The sequence below is a fragment of the Takifugu rubripes genome, chromosome 1 (assembly GCF_901000725.2).
Source record: "Takifugu rubripes chromosome 1, fTakRub1.2, whole genome shotgun sequence".
NCBI lineage: Eukaryota > Metazoa > Chordata > Actinopteri > Tetraodontiformes > Tetraodontidae > Takifugu > Takifugu rubripes.
In genome coordinates this window covers 26,862,463-26,876,633 of record NC_042285.1, presented here as the reverse complement: position 1 = coordinate 26,876,633, position 14,171 = coordinate 26,862,463, and the positions used below count along the sequence as shown (strand labels likewise).

Here is a 14,171-nt window from a genome sequence, read left to right as displayed (position 1 = left end):
TGAGACCTGTTTTGTGGACGCATCCAACATCTGGATTTGTGTGTTTGTGTGTTTGCGTTCCCAGGTAAGTTAGATAAGTAAGTGCAACAGATGTGTAGTTCCTACACCTGGGGCTAACTGCTGGTCAACTCTTTCATTCCTCACCCTTCTAAAGATTCAGTACAAAGAGGATTTGGGTACGGGAACAGCTCTGCCCGACCCTCCCGACATGGAGAGAGTCAAACGCAACCAGCGCCACATTAGCACGGTACTCAGAGTGACCCTGCCCCCCATCAACTCCTCCACATTCCCTCTTCCACATCTGTCCTGACCCCTAATCTCTCCAAGTGACCTCCATCAACCCTACTTTCAATTTGGTCTTCCTGGGACTAATTACAGGACTTTTACCAGGAGGTTCCTTTTCATCTAAACCCCAAACTAAAGGAATTATCATCCATCAGAAACTAGAGCCTGTCTGAGGAGTGTTGTCTGCGTCTGCTGTGTGTGTCTCTGTCTCACTGTGTCACTTGTGTGGTGGACAGATTCAGTACAAGGACTCTTTGGGCCAGGGCACGGCCATACCAGACCTCCCCGAGGTGAAGCGGGTCCGAGAAACCCAGAAGAATATCAGCTCGGTAGAGGAAAAATCGACTTCTTCTTTAACTCTTGCCCCCCCTTCCTCATCCCTCCCCCCCCCCCAACGCTGCTCTGATTCCATGTCCAAAGATTTTGAAAATGTTCCTCTTTTTCATGCTTAATTCCCTCTGACCATCCATCCAACCTTTAATAATCACTCCTCTTTACCAGCCACGGTTGAAGACTTGATGTTGAACTTACACCTTAACTCGCGTTCCCAAAAAAAAAACATCCTTTTTGGTCATTTCTTCCGGTACTAACTTCAAAATCAGCCTGTTTCTTGTACTGTCTCACTCAAAGCTTCAGTACAAATCCGCCGTGGAGCAAGGCACCGCGATCCCGGAGACCCCTGAGATGGAGAGAGCCAAACGCAACCAGCGCAACATTAGCATGGTACTCCAGAGAGACGCCGCCCCCCTTCATCTCCGTGACCATCAACAGCCCCTCTAAACCAACCTGCCATCACACCTAATCCCCCCAAACGTCCCCCTTCAGCACAGCTTTGTAGAAATTCATTCCAATGTTCTTTTATACTTAAAAACTCAAGTGTAAGGACATTTTTCAAGCATCTATCATCATGTGTGTGTGACTATGTCCATGGTTGTGGAGTCAGTTTTGCTTCACCTGTTGTTGTAAATGGACTCGTGTCTGCGTCTGCTGTGTGTGTCTCTGTCTCACTGTGTCACTTGTGTGGTGGACAGATTCAGTACAAGGACTCTCTGGGCCAGGGCACGGCCATACCAGACCTCCCCGAGGTGAAGCGGGTCCGGGACACCCAGAAGAATATCAGCTCGGTAGAGGAAATATCCAGCTTGTGTGAAAACACCCCCCCACCCCCCACCCCTCCACCCCCCCTCCACCCCCCCTCCACCCCCACTCCCCCGTGCTGCTCTGCCTTCTCCATTCTAACTGGGTTTCCCTTTTTTCCCATAAAGCACTTTAATTCCCCTGCGTTTGATTTATTTCAGTGTTCCCTTCAATGCCAAAGAAAACAATGATGCTTTCAAATGTGTTCCCATTTGACTTTCTCCTCTGTTATCTCCTCCAAAGCTTCAGTACAAATCGGGAGTGGGCCAAGGCACGTCCGTCTCAGAGACCCCCGAGATGGAGCGGGTTAAACGCAATCAGCTGTTTATCAGCACGGTACTCTGAGCCCCCTGTAACCTCCTGTGCTGCATCCATTCACCTCATCGCCCTCAGAGCCATAACAACCCGAGCGTTCCCCTGTCATTTAGCTCTTAGAGTCGCTCTGACACATCAGACCCACCACGCAGACGTAACACAGCGAGCCTCGTGGGGTCAGCCCCCGCCCCACTGCGCCTCTAACCCGCTTCTTCATTTCTCAGGACAGAAAAAAAAAAACAGTGTGGTTTAATTCTTGTTTTGGGGTTTTCTGCTGTGAGTTTTGAACCTTCTGAGCTCCTGCCCTTGTTTCTTCCACTCACCTGCTCTGTGTTCTCCAAACTGTGTCGGGTAGATAAAGTACAAGGACGCTCTGGGCCGGGCCACAGCCATCCCGGACCTCCCTGAGGTGAAGCGGGTCAAAGAGACGCAGAAGCACATCAGCTCGGTAGTGGAACAGCTACGGAACCGCGTGTGCTGCTAACTGTTGAGCGTGGACAGCAGTGCCCATTAATAATACCATCCTCTGAGCCCCCCCCCCCTCTCTTATCACCTCACCCCCATCACCCCCTGCTCATCTCATCCGTCTGTCTGAGGAGCAGACTGCAGTTTCCTGAGCTCCCGCGCTGCCGCCATCACCGCTGACTTTCCTTTTACATGCTGTTCTTTCTTTCAGTTCATCTTTAATCTTCAGACATTCGCTAACCAGCTGTTGTTGATTTTACTTTCACATCCAGCTGCTGCGTGCCGCGTTGCTAAAGCTCCTGCTGACGCTGCAGTGGCGCCTTTGTTTCATGTCTGCAGCAGACTTCCAGTCTGCCGAGTCACTCTATAGGACGAATTTCCTCTCCAGTCATCCCATAATATTCAGCAAAGAGCGTCTCCCGCTGCCGCCTCTTCAGCTTGGAGGGGGCGGCGAAAGCTGCTCACAAGGTCGCCTGAAAACCGATCATTCGTTTTGAGCTATAGCCACGTTAGAGGCCCAATCTAGGTTAGAATCTGGATCTTGAACAGATTAATAGATCCTTTTGATCATGATTCAAAATCTGGATTCATAATCCAAAACCAGAATCAACCAGAATTGAGTTATTCTGCACAAACCCTCAGTAAAAAGTGATAAAAATAAAAATAAAATCTCCGCCATTAAATATACGCTCAGTTAAAAGAATGTCAATTTCCCACTGGAGGTGGTGTCAGGGTTTGATCCCAGTCTAGGAAACCTGTCCTATAGGTGTGTGTTCTGTGTGTGTTCCTGTGTCTGACTTGGTGGCGCTGTGCTTCTGTCCTGTAGGTTTTGTATAAAGATGGTTCAACCAAAGGAACTCCAGTGGTGTTCACTCCAGAGATGGAGCGGGTCAAACGGAACCAAGAAAACATTAGCTCGGTACCTGAAGAATCAAGAAAGATTCTCCCTCTTTAACCTTCTCCTAACGGATTTGTCTCCCGCCTCTGGTTAATCGTATTAATTCTCCCCACTCTCTGTTTTAATACCTCCAGCTGTCCGCTAACCTTTCCTTCTCCTTCCCCCGGTACCTCCAGCTGAAGGATTGGGCCTGATCTCCCTAGACTTAATTCCCAACCATCCCTGCTAATTCATCTTTAATCCCAGCGGTGCTGCAGATCGTTCTGTCAGCAGCTGTGTGTCGTCACTACACCCTTTCCTGCTCTGGATGCTAACGGCTAAATGATGAAAACGGTTCAACCTTTCAGACCCTCACCACCTCCCTGAACCCCCTCTGTCCCCCAGGTGCTGTACTCGGATAGTTTCCGTAAGCAGGTCCAGGGCAAGGCCGCCTTCGTGCTGGACACGCCCGAGATGAGGCGTGTCAGGGAGACCCAGCGCATCATTTCTGGAGTAAGATTCTGGCTTAAATATTCTATACATACATCATTTCCATCCCTTTGGATCAGTGATGCTTCACCTTCACCTTCACCCACTTTGACATTGCTGATATATTTGATCTGGATTCAGACACCTTTTTTTGAGGGATTCGCTGGCGTTTCATTAATTCTGTGTCTCCTCCGTGGTCTTCGCACATGCTCTCCAGGTGAGATATCACGAGGACTTTGAGAAGAACAAGGGCAGCTTCACTCCCACCACCTCTGACCTGGTGACAGAGCGTGTGAAGAGGAACACGCAGGACTTCAGCGACATCAGCTACCGCGGCATCCAGAGGCGCGTGGTGGAGATGGAGAGGAGGCGCGCCCTGGAGCACGACCAGGAGACCATCACCGGTGCCTTCACCACACACACAGCTCGCGGCATTTTTAAAACAGTCTGAGCTCTTTTGGAATTCCTTTCTCCTGACGATGACCTTTGCCCTCAGATCTCCGCGTGTGGCGCACCAACCCCGGCTCGGTGTTCGACTACGACCCTGCTGAGGACAACATCCAGTCCAGGAGTCTGCACATGATGTCGGGTGAGATGAGACCTAAAACTGTCTGCAATTGAGATGTTGAATAGCGTTTCCGCGGCAACACAAGAAGAAGAACTTTAGCTACTGTCGCTTTTGTCCCCCTGGAGAGGTTTAAGGACAGGATGAGGTTTTCCTTGGCATCCACGTCCAACATTGCTGCAGTTTTAATCTTTTTCCATGAGGAAAGACGGTCAGATTCGGCGTAGAGGTCAATCGCTACAGACGTGAATCGTCTGTGTCCCTGCAGTTCAGGCTCAGCGCCGCAGCAAGGAGCACTCCCGCTCCACCAGCGCCTTGAGCGGCGTCGGCGATGAGAAGTCGGAGGTGTCCCAGGACCCCGACCACCACATGTCCCTCTACAGCAACGGCTTCATGACCTCCTCCATGGGTAAAGAGCCACGATCAAACCGGCCAGACCGGTGTTTTCTAAGGGGTAACGGGAGCCGAACCTGTTGTCTCCAGGTTACCAACAGGCGAAGACGGTGGAGCTGCAGCAGAGGTCGTCGTCGGTGGTCACCCAGCAGACCACCGTGTCCTCCGTCCCCTCGCAGCCATCAACCACCGGAGTGAGTCCACGCTGAGTTTCTTCTGCCTTCTGGCCGCTTGATTCCTCCCGCCCCTCGCTTAACCTCGACCTCTGACCCTTGCAGAAAACCGTGCGCGCCATGTACGACTACAGCGGCGCCGACACCGACGAGGTGTCCTTCAGGGACGGCGACGTCATCGTGAACGTGCAGTCCATCGACGAGGGCTGGATGTACGGCACGGTGCAGCGCACCGGCAAGACCGGCATGCTGCCCGCCAACTACGTGGAAGCGGTCTAAGGCTCGAGCCCGCCCTCCTCCCTCCAGGGGGCGCGACGCCGCCGCCGGGCAGGCGGACCCGTCCTCCTGTCCTGCGGCGCAGCTTGTGGAATGTGTAGCTTTTAGTTTGTCTGTGTTCCGTTTTAATCTTCTGCTGCTTTCTGCGGCTACGACACGAATCATCACGGCTCGACGGAAATGTATCGTTCCGGCATTTTATTTAACTGAAGGCGAGAACCCGAGACCGCGGCGGCCCGTTGTATTGTACATTTCAGACACGACGTGTCCAGAGTATTTTTCCCCTCATGAGAATGTTGGGCTCTGATGTTCCAAATGCGCCTGTTGATGAAACTTTAAGGCAAAGGAAACAAAATGATGTAACATGTATGGAGTTAGTACCCGACTACCTCCCGTTTGGTTGAAGCGACTCTGAAAAGTTGTGTGACGAGCCTCAGTCTTCCCTCCCCACTCTGAAGGCTGCCCACTAGTAGAACGTGTGTTTTGTTCCTCCCGATTATTTAGGGTTGAGGCGCGTCCTCGACCTCCATCAGTAGCCAATAAAGCACACCAAGCTCCTGCAGCTCTCCGCCTCGTTCTCTTCCTTCTCTCCCAGACACGTTTCACGTCACCAGAGGGGGGCGCTTTAGCGAACAGAAGCTTCATGGCTGATTCAGACAGTGAAGGTCACCACTGACACACCTTCAGGACGTGGAATAAATCACCTGAGTTGGTCTACAAAAGTGATTTATTAACAAGTTATTACTTGTGAATTATAAATACTGAACAGAGGAAAGTGGAGATGCATCAGTTTAACTGCAGGCATCTTTATAGCAACGTAAAAAGGCACCAAATTCCTCCGGGATTGAAACAGAACGCACCTGGAGCTTTTTCCTTTTTTGGCTCAGAATGAGAACGAACACATCAGAACTTTAAGGCTCTTGGCAATGGTTTCAGTGTATTTGGAGCGGCTGCGCTTGCAGTCATCTGGTCCCTTGTTGAATGGTCAGCAGAGCCGCCCGCTGGTCGTACTGCTTCTCTCTGGCCTCGGACAGGGTCGCCGACAGATCCAGCGGCTTTCTCGAAGAAGTTCACCAGCGCCTGTTCTGTCAGCAGGGAGGCCAGGATCTGCGCGTAGCTGATCCTCCACTCGCTCTCCGCCCCCGGCGAGTCTTGGCCAGACGCCCCCGGCGAACAGTTGCTGGCCTCGCCGATCTGCAGCACGAGGCTGGTTACCTTGGCGATGGCCTGGAAAAGGTCACTCTCCTCGGGGTCGTTGTGGAACAGGCTGTAGAGCGACTTGCAGAACTGGATGAACTCGTGCTGTGGAAGAAAATCAAAGGGATTCAGTTTAAAAGTCTACCACCTGGGAGTCAGCGACATCTAGCGGCCATAACTGATCATTACAACAGCATCACAAGTATGTTAAGATTTTTTTTTCTGTTGAGGATGGAAAACTCAGAAGTGAAATCTGTCTTCATGCACAAGGAGCAGCATAATCTAGAGCCTCCTCCACGGTTCCACCGGTTTAAGGTGCACCCAGGTCACACGGCGTCCTCGGTACCTGGTTCATGTGAGGCAGCGGCTTCTCGGCGTCTTTCTCCTTCTCTTTGGCCAAATCCTTCAGCATCTGCTTCACCTGCTCCTGATAATCCTTCACCTCTCCTTCAACATCTGCAGGAGGAACAGAAACACGCTCAGTTGCGTCGCACCCACGTGCGAACACGCGTGTCGCGCGGCTCCCCACTGACCAGAGGGCAGGTCAACGTAGAGGGGTCTGTTGGTGGACAGCAGGGGGCTCTTCATCAGAGAGGGGTCTTCCTCACTTCCTGTCAAGGCTGCAGGCAAATGCACACACGGTTACGTTTGTCAAATCGCGGCGTCCAACAGTCGCGGTGGCGAATAACTGACCTGGCGGGATGTGGAGACGGAACAACAGGCGGATTTTCCTGTTCAGATCGTCACAGTACAAAGTGTCTGAGAGGGAGATTGAAGCTGTCAGAACCAATCCAGAATAATCTCATCTCAGGACAGATGCCTGCCGGGGTCGCAGAGGCTGGATCTCATCTGTACTAACCCAGCCAGGTGGCGAAATCCCGGAAGGTCACCAGGTTGTTGTGTTCCTCGTCCAGCAGGGTGAAGGTGCGGCTCGCCAGCGTGTCGGTGTGCTGGTTGGACACCCCTGGCCATGGCGCCAGCAGCCCGTATAAGCTCTTGAACTGGGCCCGATCCAGCCGGTACTGCCGCTCCAGATAGGAGCAACCGGAGACGCCGTGATGCCAGGACGCCGCCTCCGCCGCCGCCGCGGAGCTTCTGTCACCCCAGTAAAAACTGACAAAGTGCTCCGTCTGGAGGAGGAAGGAGGCGGGGCTTATTTACCGCAGCCACGACAATCAAACTCGATGCAAGAGACAGAAGAGACCTTGAAGAGGTCGTAGACGTCGGACAGGATCTCCGGAGGGATGGAAACTTCTGGAGCCACCAGCCTCAACTGCGGACGGAAGATGACGAGAGTTTAGAGGCGTTAAAGTCGGGCTAGAGCGGCGTGCTCGTGTTCTCCGTCTGCTCACAGCGTTTTCTTTAGCCGTGTCCTCGTGAGCCTGCAGAACTCGGATTCTGTGGCGACACCGAAGACGCTCGATCTGCCTCACCGTCAGGTCTCCGAACTTCTGTTAACAAACACGAGGAGAAGAAACGAACCGCGTGAATAAAAAAAAAAAAAGGACCAAACTTTTTAGAATAACCTGGTCTTTTCTCACCTCGTACGCCTCATTGATGAGGTCGGTGATGTTCGTGTGCCTCACGGCGGGAACGTCGGCGTCGCTGCTGTCGGGCTCCAACGCTGCAGGCGGCGAGGGCGAAACACAGGACGACTCCTCACTCCCGATCTGGTCCAGAAAACTGGAGAAGGCAGAAAGTGTCCACACCTCAGTTTGATCGGAACTACTTCCTGTTCCTCGGGTCGCACCGATGCATCTACCTAGTTAGGATCAGCAGCGCCTGTCCGTCGTCTACACTGGTGGACAGTGGCACCGTGTTGGCTTCCAGAACCGCCAGGCCCAGCTGGAAGATGGCTTTGATGCCGTGAAAGAAGAAGCAGTCGACCACGCAGACGGCGCTGTGGAAGGGCAGCACGCTGAGGAAGATGGTGAGGAACCAGGAGAGGGAGACGGACGAGAGCGCCGACAGGTCGGGAACGTGCTCGGCCAGTTCCGGTAAACGTTCCTTGATGAGCTCCTCAAACACTGACTGGTCCACCTGAGCTCCTGCAGGTAAAAACAGGCCAGTGGTGGAGTTGTGGAGATAGAAAAAATAGAAAACGGTGCAAACAACCGTGCTTGTGCTTCTCTAAGACTGTAGTCGCCATTCTGACCACGAGGTGGCAGCATAGTACATTTTAATTTAATCACCGTATAAAATCTGAAGCTAAAAATCCCACAAAGTGAGACAAAGCGATTCCATTTTAGAACAATGTCACCAAAGTCTTGCTCTTTCGGTCTCATTTCCTGTAGTAAACAGGAATTAGACGAGACAATCTCTGAACACAATACTGGAGGAAGTGGCCTCAAATCTGCCTCAGGACAAAACAGGAAGCAAGCTTCTATTTTAGAGGGGACAAATGCAGGACATCTGTGGCTGAAGACACGTCCTCCAGCTGCAGGTAAACTGGCACAAATGCTGACTGGCTGCTGAACAGCAGCTCCTCTCCACTCACCAATGACCCTGCGGTTGAAGTAATCGGGCAGCATCCTCTCGCAGACGACCACCAGCAGCCAGAAGGCTTCTTCTTCTTTGGCGTAAAGCAGCAGCACCGACGCCAGGATGTTCATAGACTGGACAGAACAAAAAGGCGGTTTCTCATCGCCAAATTACCCGGCGGCATCACCACCACCTCGGCACTCACCTACCTGACAGTAACCGATTTTGGGGTTGCGGTGAGCGTAGGCGGTGAGGACGCGCCGGAGCGCCGCGATGCCGGTGGGGTTTTGGAAGGCGGGGTGGGCGGGAAGGGAGCGGTGGAGGTCTCGCTCGATCTCCTCCGTGGCCAGGCTGCTCTGGCCCATCGACGTCTGCACCAGTTTGCTGTAGTAACCTTGGTGGGACTCCAGCTCTGACGACGCATCTGCAACAAAAGAATTCAGGAACATTTACGCAGATCGATTAAAGGTTTCAGTTCCACAAGAACGAGTTTCTGTTTCGGTCACGCTGGGAGGAGGAACTGAACACACAGCAAAATAAAATCTGATGGTTCTGTTCCGAGACGATAAAGGGTTTGGTCTGGGAGCAGCAGGTAAAGGTCGGAGGATGTGAGTCACGCACACGCCGACTGTCCACGCTGAGGCGTTCAGGGACACGGAGCTTCTCCGTGTTCCCGTGCGTTTGCTGACATCACGTTCACTAGAGCAGCTCTTCAAACATGGAACATTCGCCTCTGATCAGGCAGAACAAAGTGATTATCTGAGAGCAATGTTTAATGTTTGGTTCCTGACTGCTGCGCTGTTCATCGGACACGCTGGAAACAGGCTGAACAGTCGCGGCCAATCAGAAAATGTGACTAAAGCTGTTGAAATGTTCATTATAACTCATTAATTACAGTCACATCAGCGATCGTGTCTCCTGATCTTACCAGAAAGAGTTATCCAGAGCTCGCCCCGCAGCGACTCCGGAATCCCCATGGCAACGAGCCTTTGGGTCTTCTCTGTGCGGAACATGTGGACGCCGCGCCCAAACTCGGAGAAATGATCGTCCCACAGCTGCTCCTTCTGCTGCTCCGCGCTCTGACACAAACACACGGCGGATGAGGATTCGCTGTGCGGCTGCGTCGCACCGAGGGCTAAAAATGGGACTCCACCTTGTCGCCGCCGGTCCCGGGTTGGTGCTGGTTGAACGCCGTCATGAGGGCCTCGCTGTTGACCGTGTTGCGTAGAACTTGCTCCTCCACCTCCTCCTCATCGGAGAAGCCGGTGTCGTAGTAGAAGGTGTAGTACGGCATCGGGGAGCTCTGGGGAAAACATCAGCAGAGGTGTTTATGTTGAACGCCATTTGTACGCCATATATAGGCTGGACTCAAACGCACCACGCTCCTCTTGCTGTCTTTCCGATTGCGAAACATGGACTGTTTCCAGTGGACAGCTCGGAGTCTGCAGTTGAGGCTGTCCACCAGCTCGTCCCTGTCCTTCAGCTCAATCAGCTGGAAGGCCTTTTTGGTCCGGACGCTGACTATGACGGGGTTGGGAAGCGAGCTGGTGCTCTCCGCTTTCTCTATGGATAAGACCTGGCCACAAAGAGGAGGGGGGCGGAGTCAAGTGTTGACCTGCCGAAATGAGGAGGGGGAGAACGGCGAAGGAGCCGGTGCATCGATGCATTCACACATCTGAGGTGACCGAAGGAGGCAGGTTCAGGTGACTGTGAAGAGATTTGAGCTGCAGCTCGTGTTTGCTGTGTATTTTCACTTCCTGGTTTGCTCTTCAGATGGCGGCTCTCACGGCAGATGTTTATCCTGCCGGCCCAACTTCCCCTTCTGCAGAGCAAACAGGGCTGGTATCTGCGCCTCATCGGCGCGGCAAGGCCATCCGGCCGTGAGCGCCGTCACTCTTTAACCGGCAGCTGGCAGAGAAAAGTGTGGAAACTACAGCGCCAACGTGTCGCCACGGCGATGCTGAGAGATGCAGGTACCTCTGAGAGCGGCAGGACGAGGGTGCAGGCCCCTTCGCCGCGGCTACAGAAGCACAGATAACCGTCGGTGGTGTACAGAGTCCCCGCCGTGTGGCAGCGAGCGTGCGGCGTCCATATCGAACAGTGCGCCACCTCGTGGAGCTTCTCGGTGCGCGGCAGCCGAAACAGAGCCAGGGCGTACTCCCTGATGGCCTGCTCCTCCAGGATCCTGGTGGAGAGTTTGGACAGAGGACGGCAGATTTGCTTAAAACTACGCTCCAAGGAGAAAATCAACAGGTTTTCAGGCCGTTCGCGGGGCGTAACCTGTCGAGTCAAAATAAAACCGAGCGCTTTTCTACTTCCTGTTTTTGGTTGGATCTCTTTCGTCCCACTCGAGTTCAAATTTGTCTTAAAATATCCACAATGCAAATCATCTTCCCCTCACAGATGCACTCCCACAGCCGTCAAACTGCTCCTGAGGTGGTTTATTTTAACGTTGAACGCCGTCCCTGCCAGGAACCGACCTTTTGGTGATGCGGGCGGGCTGCTGCAGGACTCGGTCCAGCTCCAGGCCTTCGCTGTCCAGCAGCCGCCTGAGGGCGATGTCAGCCAGCTGACCTACGACCCTGAACGCCTCGTCCATGTTGAGGAACATGGAGAATTCCCGCTGCCGGTGGCGCGTGCCCACCCGGATGGCTTCCGTCATGAGTCCGGCGGAGACCCGCTCCAGCCGCGTCACCTCGGCCCAGGGAATCACAAACTTGACTGGGGAGGAAAGGAAAAGAGTACATTGACACGAAGGCGTTCCGAAGTCCGTGGCGGTCGGCGTGTGCTCGGTACCTTCCTTCCCCAGCAGGAAGGAGTAGAAGGACATGTGGTTGATGCTGAGGTAGAGGAAGCCCTGCCGAGGCACCCGGCCCTTCCAGCAGCAGCACGAGTAGTACGTCACCAGTTTCTCCGAGGGCGGGAGGCCGAAGTGCAACCGGAACTTCTGCAGCGCCTCCCGGAACTTTCCCGGGTCGTCTTCCTGGGCAGCCTGCCGACTCTGGACCTCCTCTGCGATGAGACCCTGCGGACGAGGGAGGTGGGATTAGCCGGTTAAGAACAACCCTCCCTGCCACATCCAGGGCGTCACACCTTGACTTTTCCTGTGACGAAGCTGGCGACGTCCTCCTTCTTCTCAAAGACGGACAGAGACTGGAGCAGATTGTGGACCAGCCAGTCCCAGTGCTTGTTCACCTCCTCCACAGCGGCTCCTGACACACAAGAACAGACCGATCAAGCGCTGCACGGCTGCCGTCCAGCCAATGAGAGGAGAGCTCCAGCTCACCGCTGGCGATCACCCAGCTGGTCTGAGATCCGGGAACCTGCAGGAGGATGCGGAAGGGCGTGACCCTGGCGTTGGAGTCCAACACCGTGTCCAGCGCCCCCACCAGGAGACCTGCAGGGAAGACGAGGCCAAACACAATCAGACTCACGACGGGTGCTGGAGTCTGTCCCAGTGGGTACTGGGAGAAACAGCCTGAACACACCCTGGGCTGGTTTACTGCACGCCAGGGAGTCTTTTAAACACACCCCCAAGTCACATGATTCACTGGTGATGCAGGTTTGAATAAAGCCCAAAACGATCGAGATGGTTCCTCACTGGGTAAATGGACTGGTTATAGTGGGACAGGGGGTTAATGGACTGGTTATAGTGGGACAGAGAGGGTAAATGGACTGGTTATAGTGGGACAGAGGGTTAATGGACTGGTTATAGTGGGACAGAGAGGGTAAATGGACTGGTTATAGTGGGACAGAGGGTTAATGGACTGGTTATAGTGGGACAGAGAGGGTTAATGGACTGGTTATAGTGGGACAGAGGGTAAGAGGACTGGTTATAGTGGGATAGAGAGGGTTAATGGACTGGTTATAGTGGGACAGAGAGGGTTAATGGACTGGTTATAGTGGGACAGAGGGTAAATGGACTGGTTATAGTGGGACAGAGGGTAAGAGGACTGGTTATAGTGGGACAGAGAGGGTTAATGGACTGGTCATAGTGGGACAGAGGGTTAATGGACTGGTTTTGGCGGGACAGTGGACAGATTAGATAACGCAGCCAACATGTATTCTTGGTTGTTCTGATTAGACTCTAATTTTATGGTATTTAATCACTTACTCGACCAACATCTGTATGAAGTGTTGTCCCTTTTATTGAGGAGGTTCTAGAGCTGGGTCAGAGCAGGCGAACAGCTCTGCACTGTCGTCTGTGTGGCAGCAATGCCAAAGTGGGGCCTGTTTAATGAGTTAATGTTGAACAACGTGACAACAGCACTTGACCTTTTGCCCCTTCGCCTCACTATGGCAACAGCAGGAACAAACATGAGCACAAAGCAGATCCGAGCCAGGAAGTTCCTGCTCTTCTGTTCGCAGAGAGACGGTCGGGCAGCACAAAGACGACCAGTCTGACCTGCTTCTACATGTTAGAGGCTGTAAAATCAGATGCACTTCTGCTCGACCTCGTTTAATATTTAACAGAAGCAAAACACCCGTTCCCTGACAGCTCATTAGTCTTTTTCTCGAGTATGGACCCCTGTCCAGATTAAAGTTAACATGCCAAGTTTCTAACATCACATTGGCATCTTTATTCACTCAAAGGCAACTATTCAAGAGTTCGATGCTCTTGTGAAAAGTTTGAGGGGGAAAATGGACAAAAATCCTTTTGTGCTCATTAAGTAATGAATGAATTCAGGCTCAGTATTTATCTTTGTCTGCTTTAAACTAATTAAGATAACCTAAAATGGACTTGATTTTATACTAGCAGTAAACTGGGGGCGAGAGCAATCAAATGATTATATAATTAGTAAATGATATCACATGTAAATACATTCCATTGGTAAAAGCTTTGTTGCCATGGGTACACCCAGATAATCTGCCCAACTGGTTTAGGGGGTTTCCAACAGAAATTTGACAGCTGCTTTAACTGGATCTAGTAAATTTGTACACCCAGGTTTTGTGATCTACAAGCATTGGTGGGATCTGAAATCTATTCTTGTTGTTTACCATCTGCTTTCTCCGTCGTCGCCACTCTTTACGGGCATGTTTACACCTGCAGCCTCTCCTTTCCTTTACCTGTGAACCTGCCCGTCGACTCTCCATGGCCTCTCCTCCTCTGCAGAAGAAAGAAGTCGTTGCTTCTTTCCGTCACCCAGAGTTTCAGGGCGTTTTTAAGGAGAACTTCCTCCGGGTTCAGCCACATATCTTCCAAAAGGGAGGGACCGGCCGAGAGGAATCCCAAGGATGTGTCGTTCCTTGCAGCGGGGGCCCCGACAACCTGTCTGGGAGACGGTCTTCAGGCTCTGGAGCGGCCTGATCGATCCTCACAGCAGCGAGGAAGCTGGTTTCTCCATGATCCTCCTGCCCCGCCGACAGCTGCAGGTCTCGGACTTGCTCGCCTCGTTTCCTCACGGGCGATTTCCAGCAGCTGTACGCACAGTAGCCAGATCGCCTATGAAGTGAGATGTCTCACTCTGATGCTGCATCGCGGTTTCACAATCTCAGGCGACTCTTATCAACGCCCCTT

The 14,171-nt window shown here is 52.7% G+C and overlaps 2 protein-coding genes across 31 annotated transcripts in view; one reads left to right on the top strand and one right to left on the bottom strand.

Annotated features, from left to right (window-relative positions):
• The window catches only part of neb (nebulin), a 46,756-nt gene extending 41,219 nt beyond the window's left edge, over positions 1–5,537 (top strand). For 10 of the 30 annotated variants that reach the window (XM_029834177.1, XM_029834169.1, XM_029834059.1 and 7 more), the window contains 13 exons: positions 155–247; positions 522–614; positions 916–1,008; positions 1,317–1,409; positions 1,666–1,758; positions 2,093–2,185; positions 3,029–3,121; positions 3,485–3,592; positions 3,786–3,972; positions 4,065–4,157; positions 4,402–4,542; positions 4,617–4,720; positions 4,805–5,537. In XM_029834177.1, coding sequence (XP_029690037.1) covers positions 155–247; positions 522–614; positions 916–1,008; positions 1,317–1,409; positions 1,666–1,758; positions 2,093–2,185; positions 3,029–3,121; positions 3,485–3,592; positions 3,786–3,972; positions 4,065–4,157; positions 4,402–4,542; positions 4,617–4,720; positions 4,805–4,978 — 1,458 coding nt within the window. In that variant the 3' untranslated portion in view covers positions 4,979–5,537. The remainder of the gene's footprint in view (positions 1–154; positions 248–521; positions 615–915; positions 1,009–1,316; positions 1,410–1,665; positions 1,759–2,092; positions 2,186–3,028; positions 3,122–3,484; positions 3,593–3,785; positions 3,973–4,064; positions 4,158–4,401; positions 4,543–4,616; positions 4,721–4,804) is intronic. The other 20 variants (XM_029834187.1, XM_029834151.1, XM_029834129.1 and 17 more) reach the window with 11 other exon arrangements.
• Positions 5,538–5,684: 147 nt separating this feature from the next.
• tbc1d8 (TBC1 domain family member 8) lies at positions 5,685–13,847 on the bottom strand. The gene is given in 21 exon segments (XM_011613248.2): positions 5,685–6,033; positions 6,035–6,277; positions 6,519–6,628; positions 6,706–6,792; positions 6,866–6,931; positions 7,032–7,302; positions 7,377–7,445; positions 7,525–7,623; positions 7,714–7,855; positions 7,935–8,220; positions 8,670–8,787; positions 8,863–9,077; positions 9,582–9,732; positions 9,807–9,956; positions 10,032–10,229; positions 10,631–10,838; positions 11,134–11,374; positions 11,450–11,678; positions 11,747–11,865; positions 11,940–12,050; positions 13,721–13,847. Coding segments are annotated over 21 exon segments (3,336 nt in total). The 3' UTR covers positions 5,685–5,937.
• Positions 13,848–14,171: the final 324 nt, after the last annotated feature.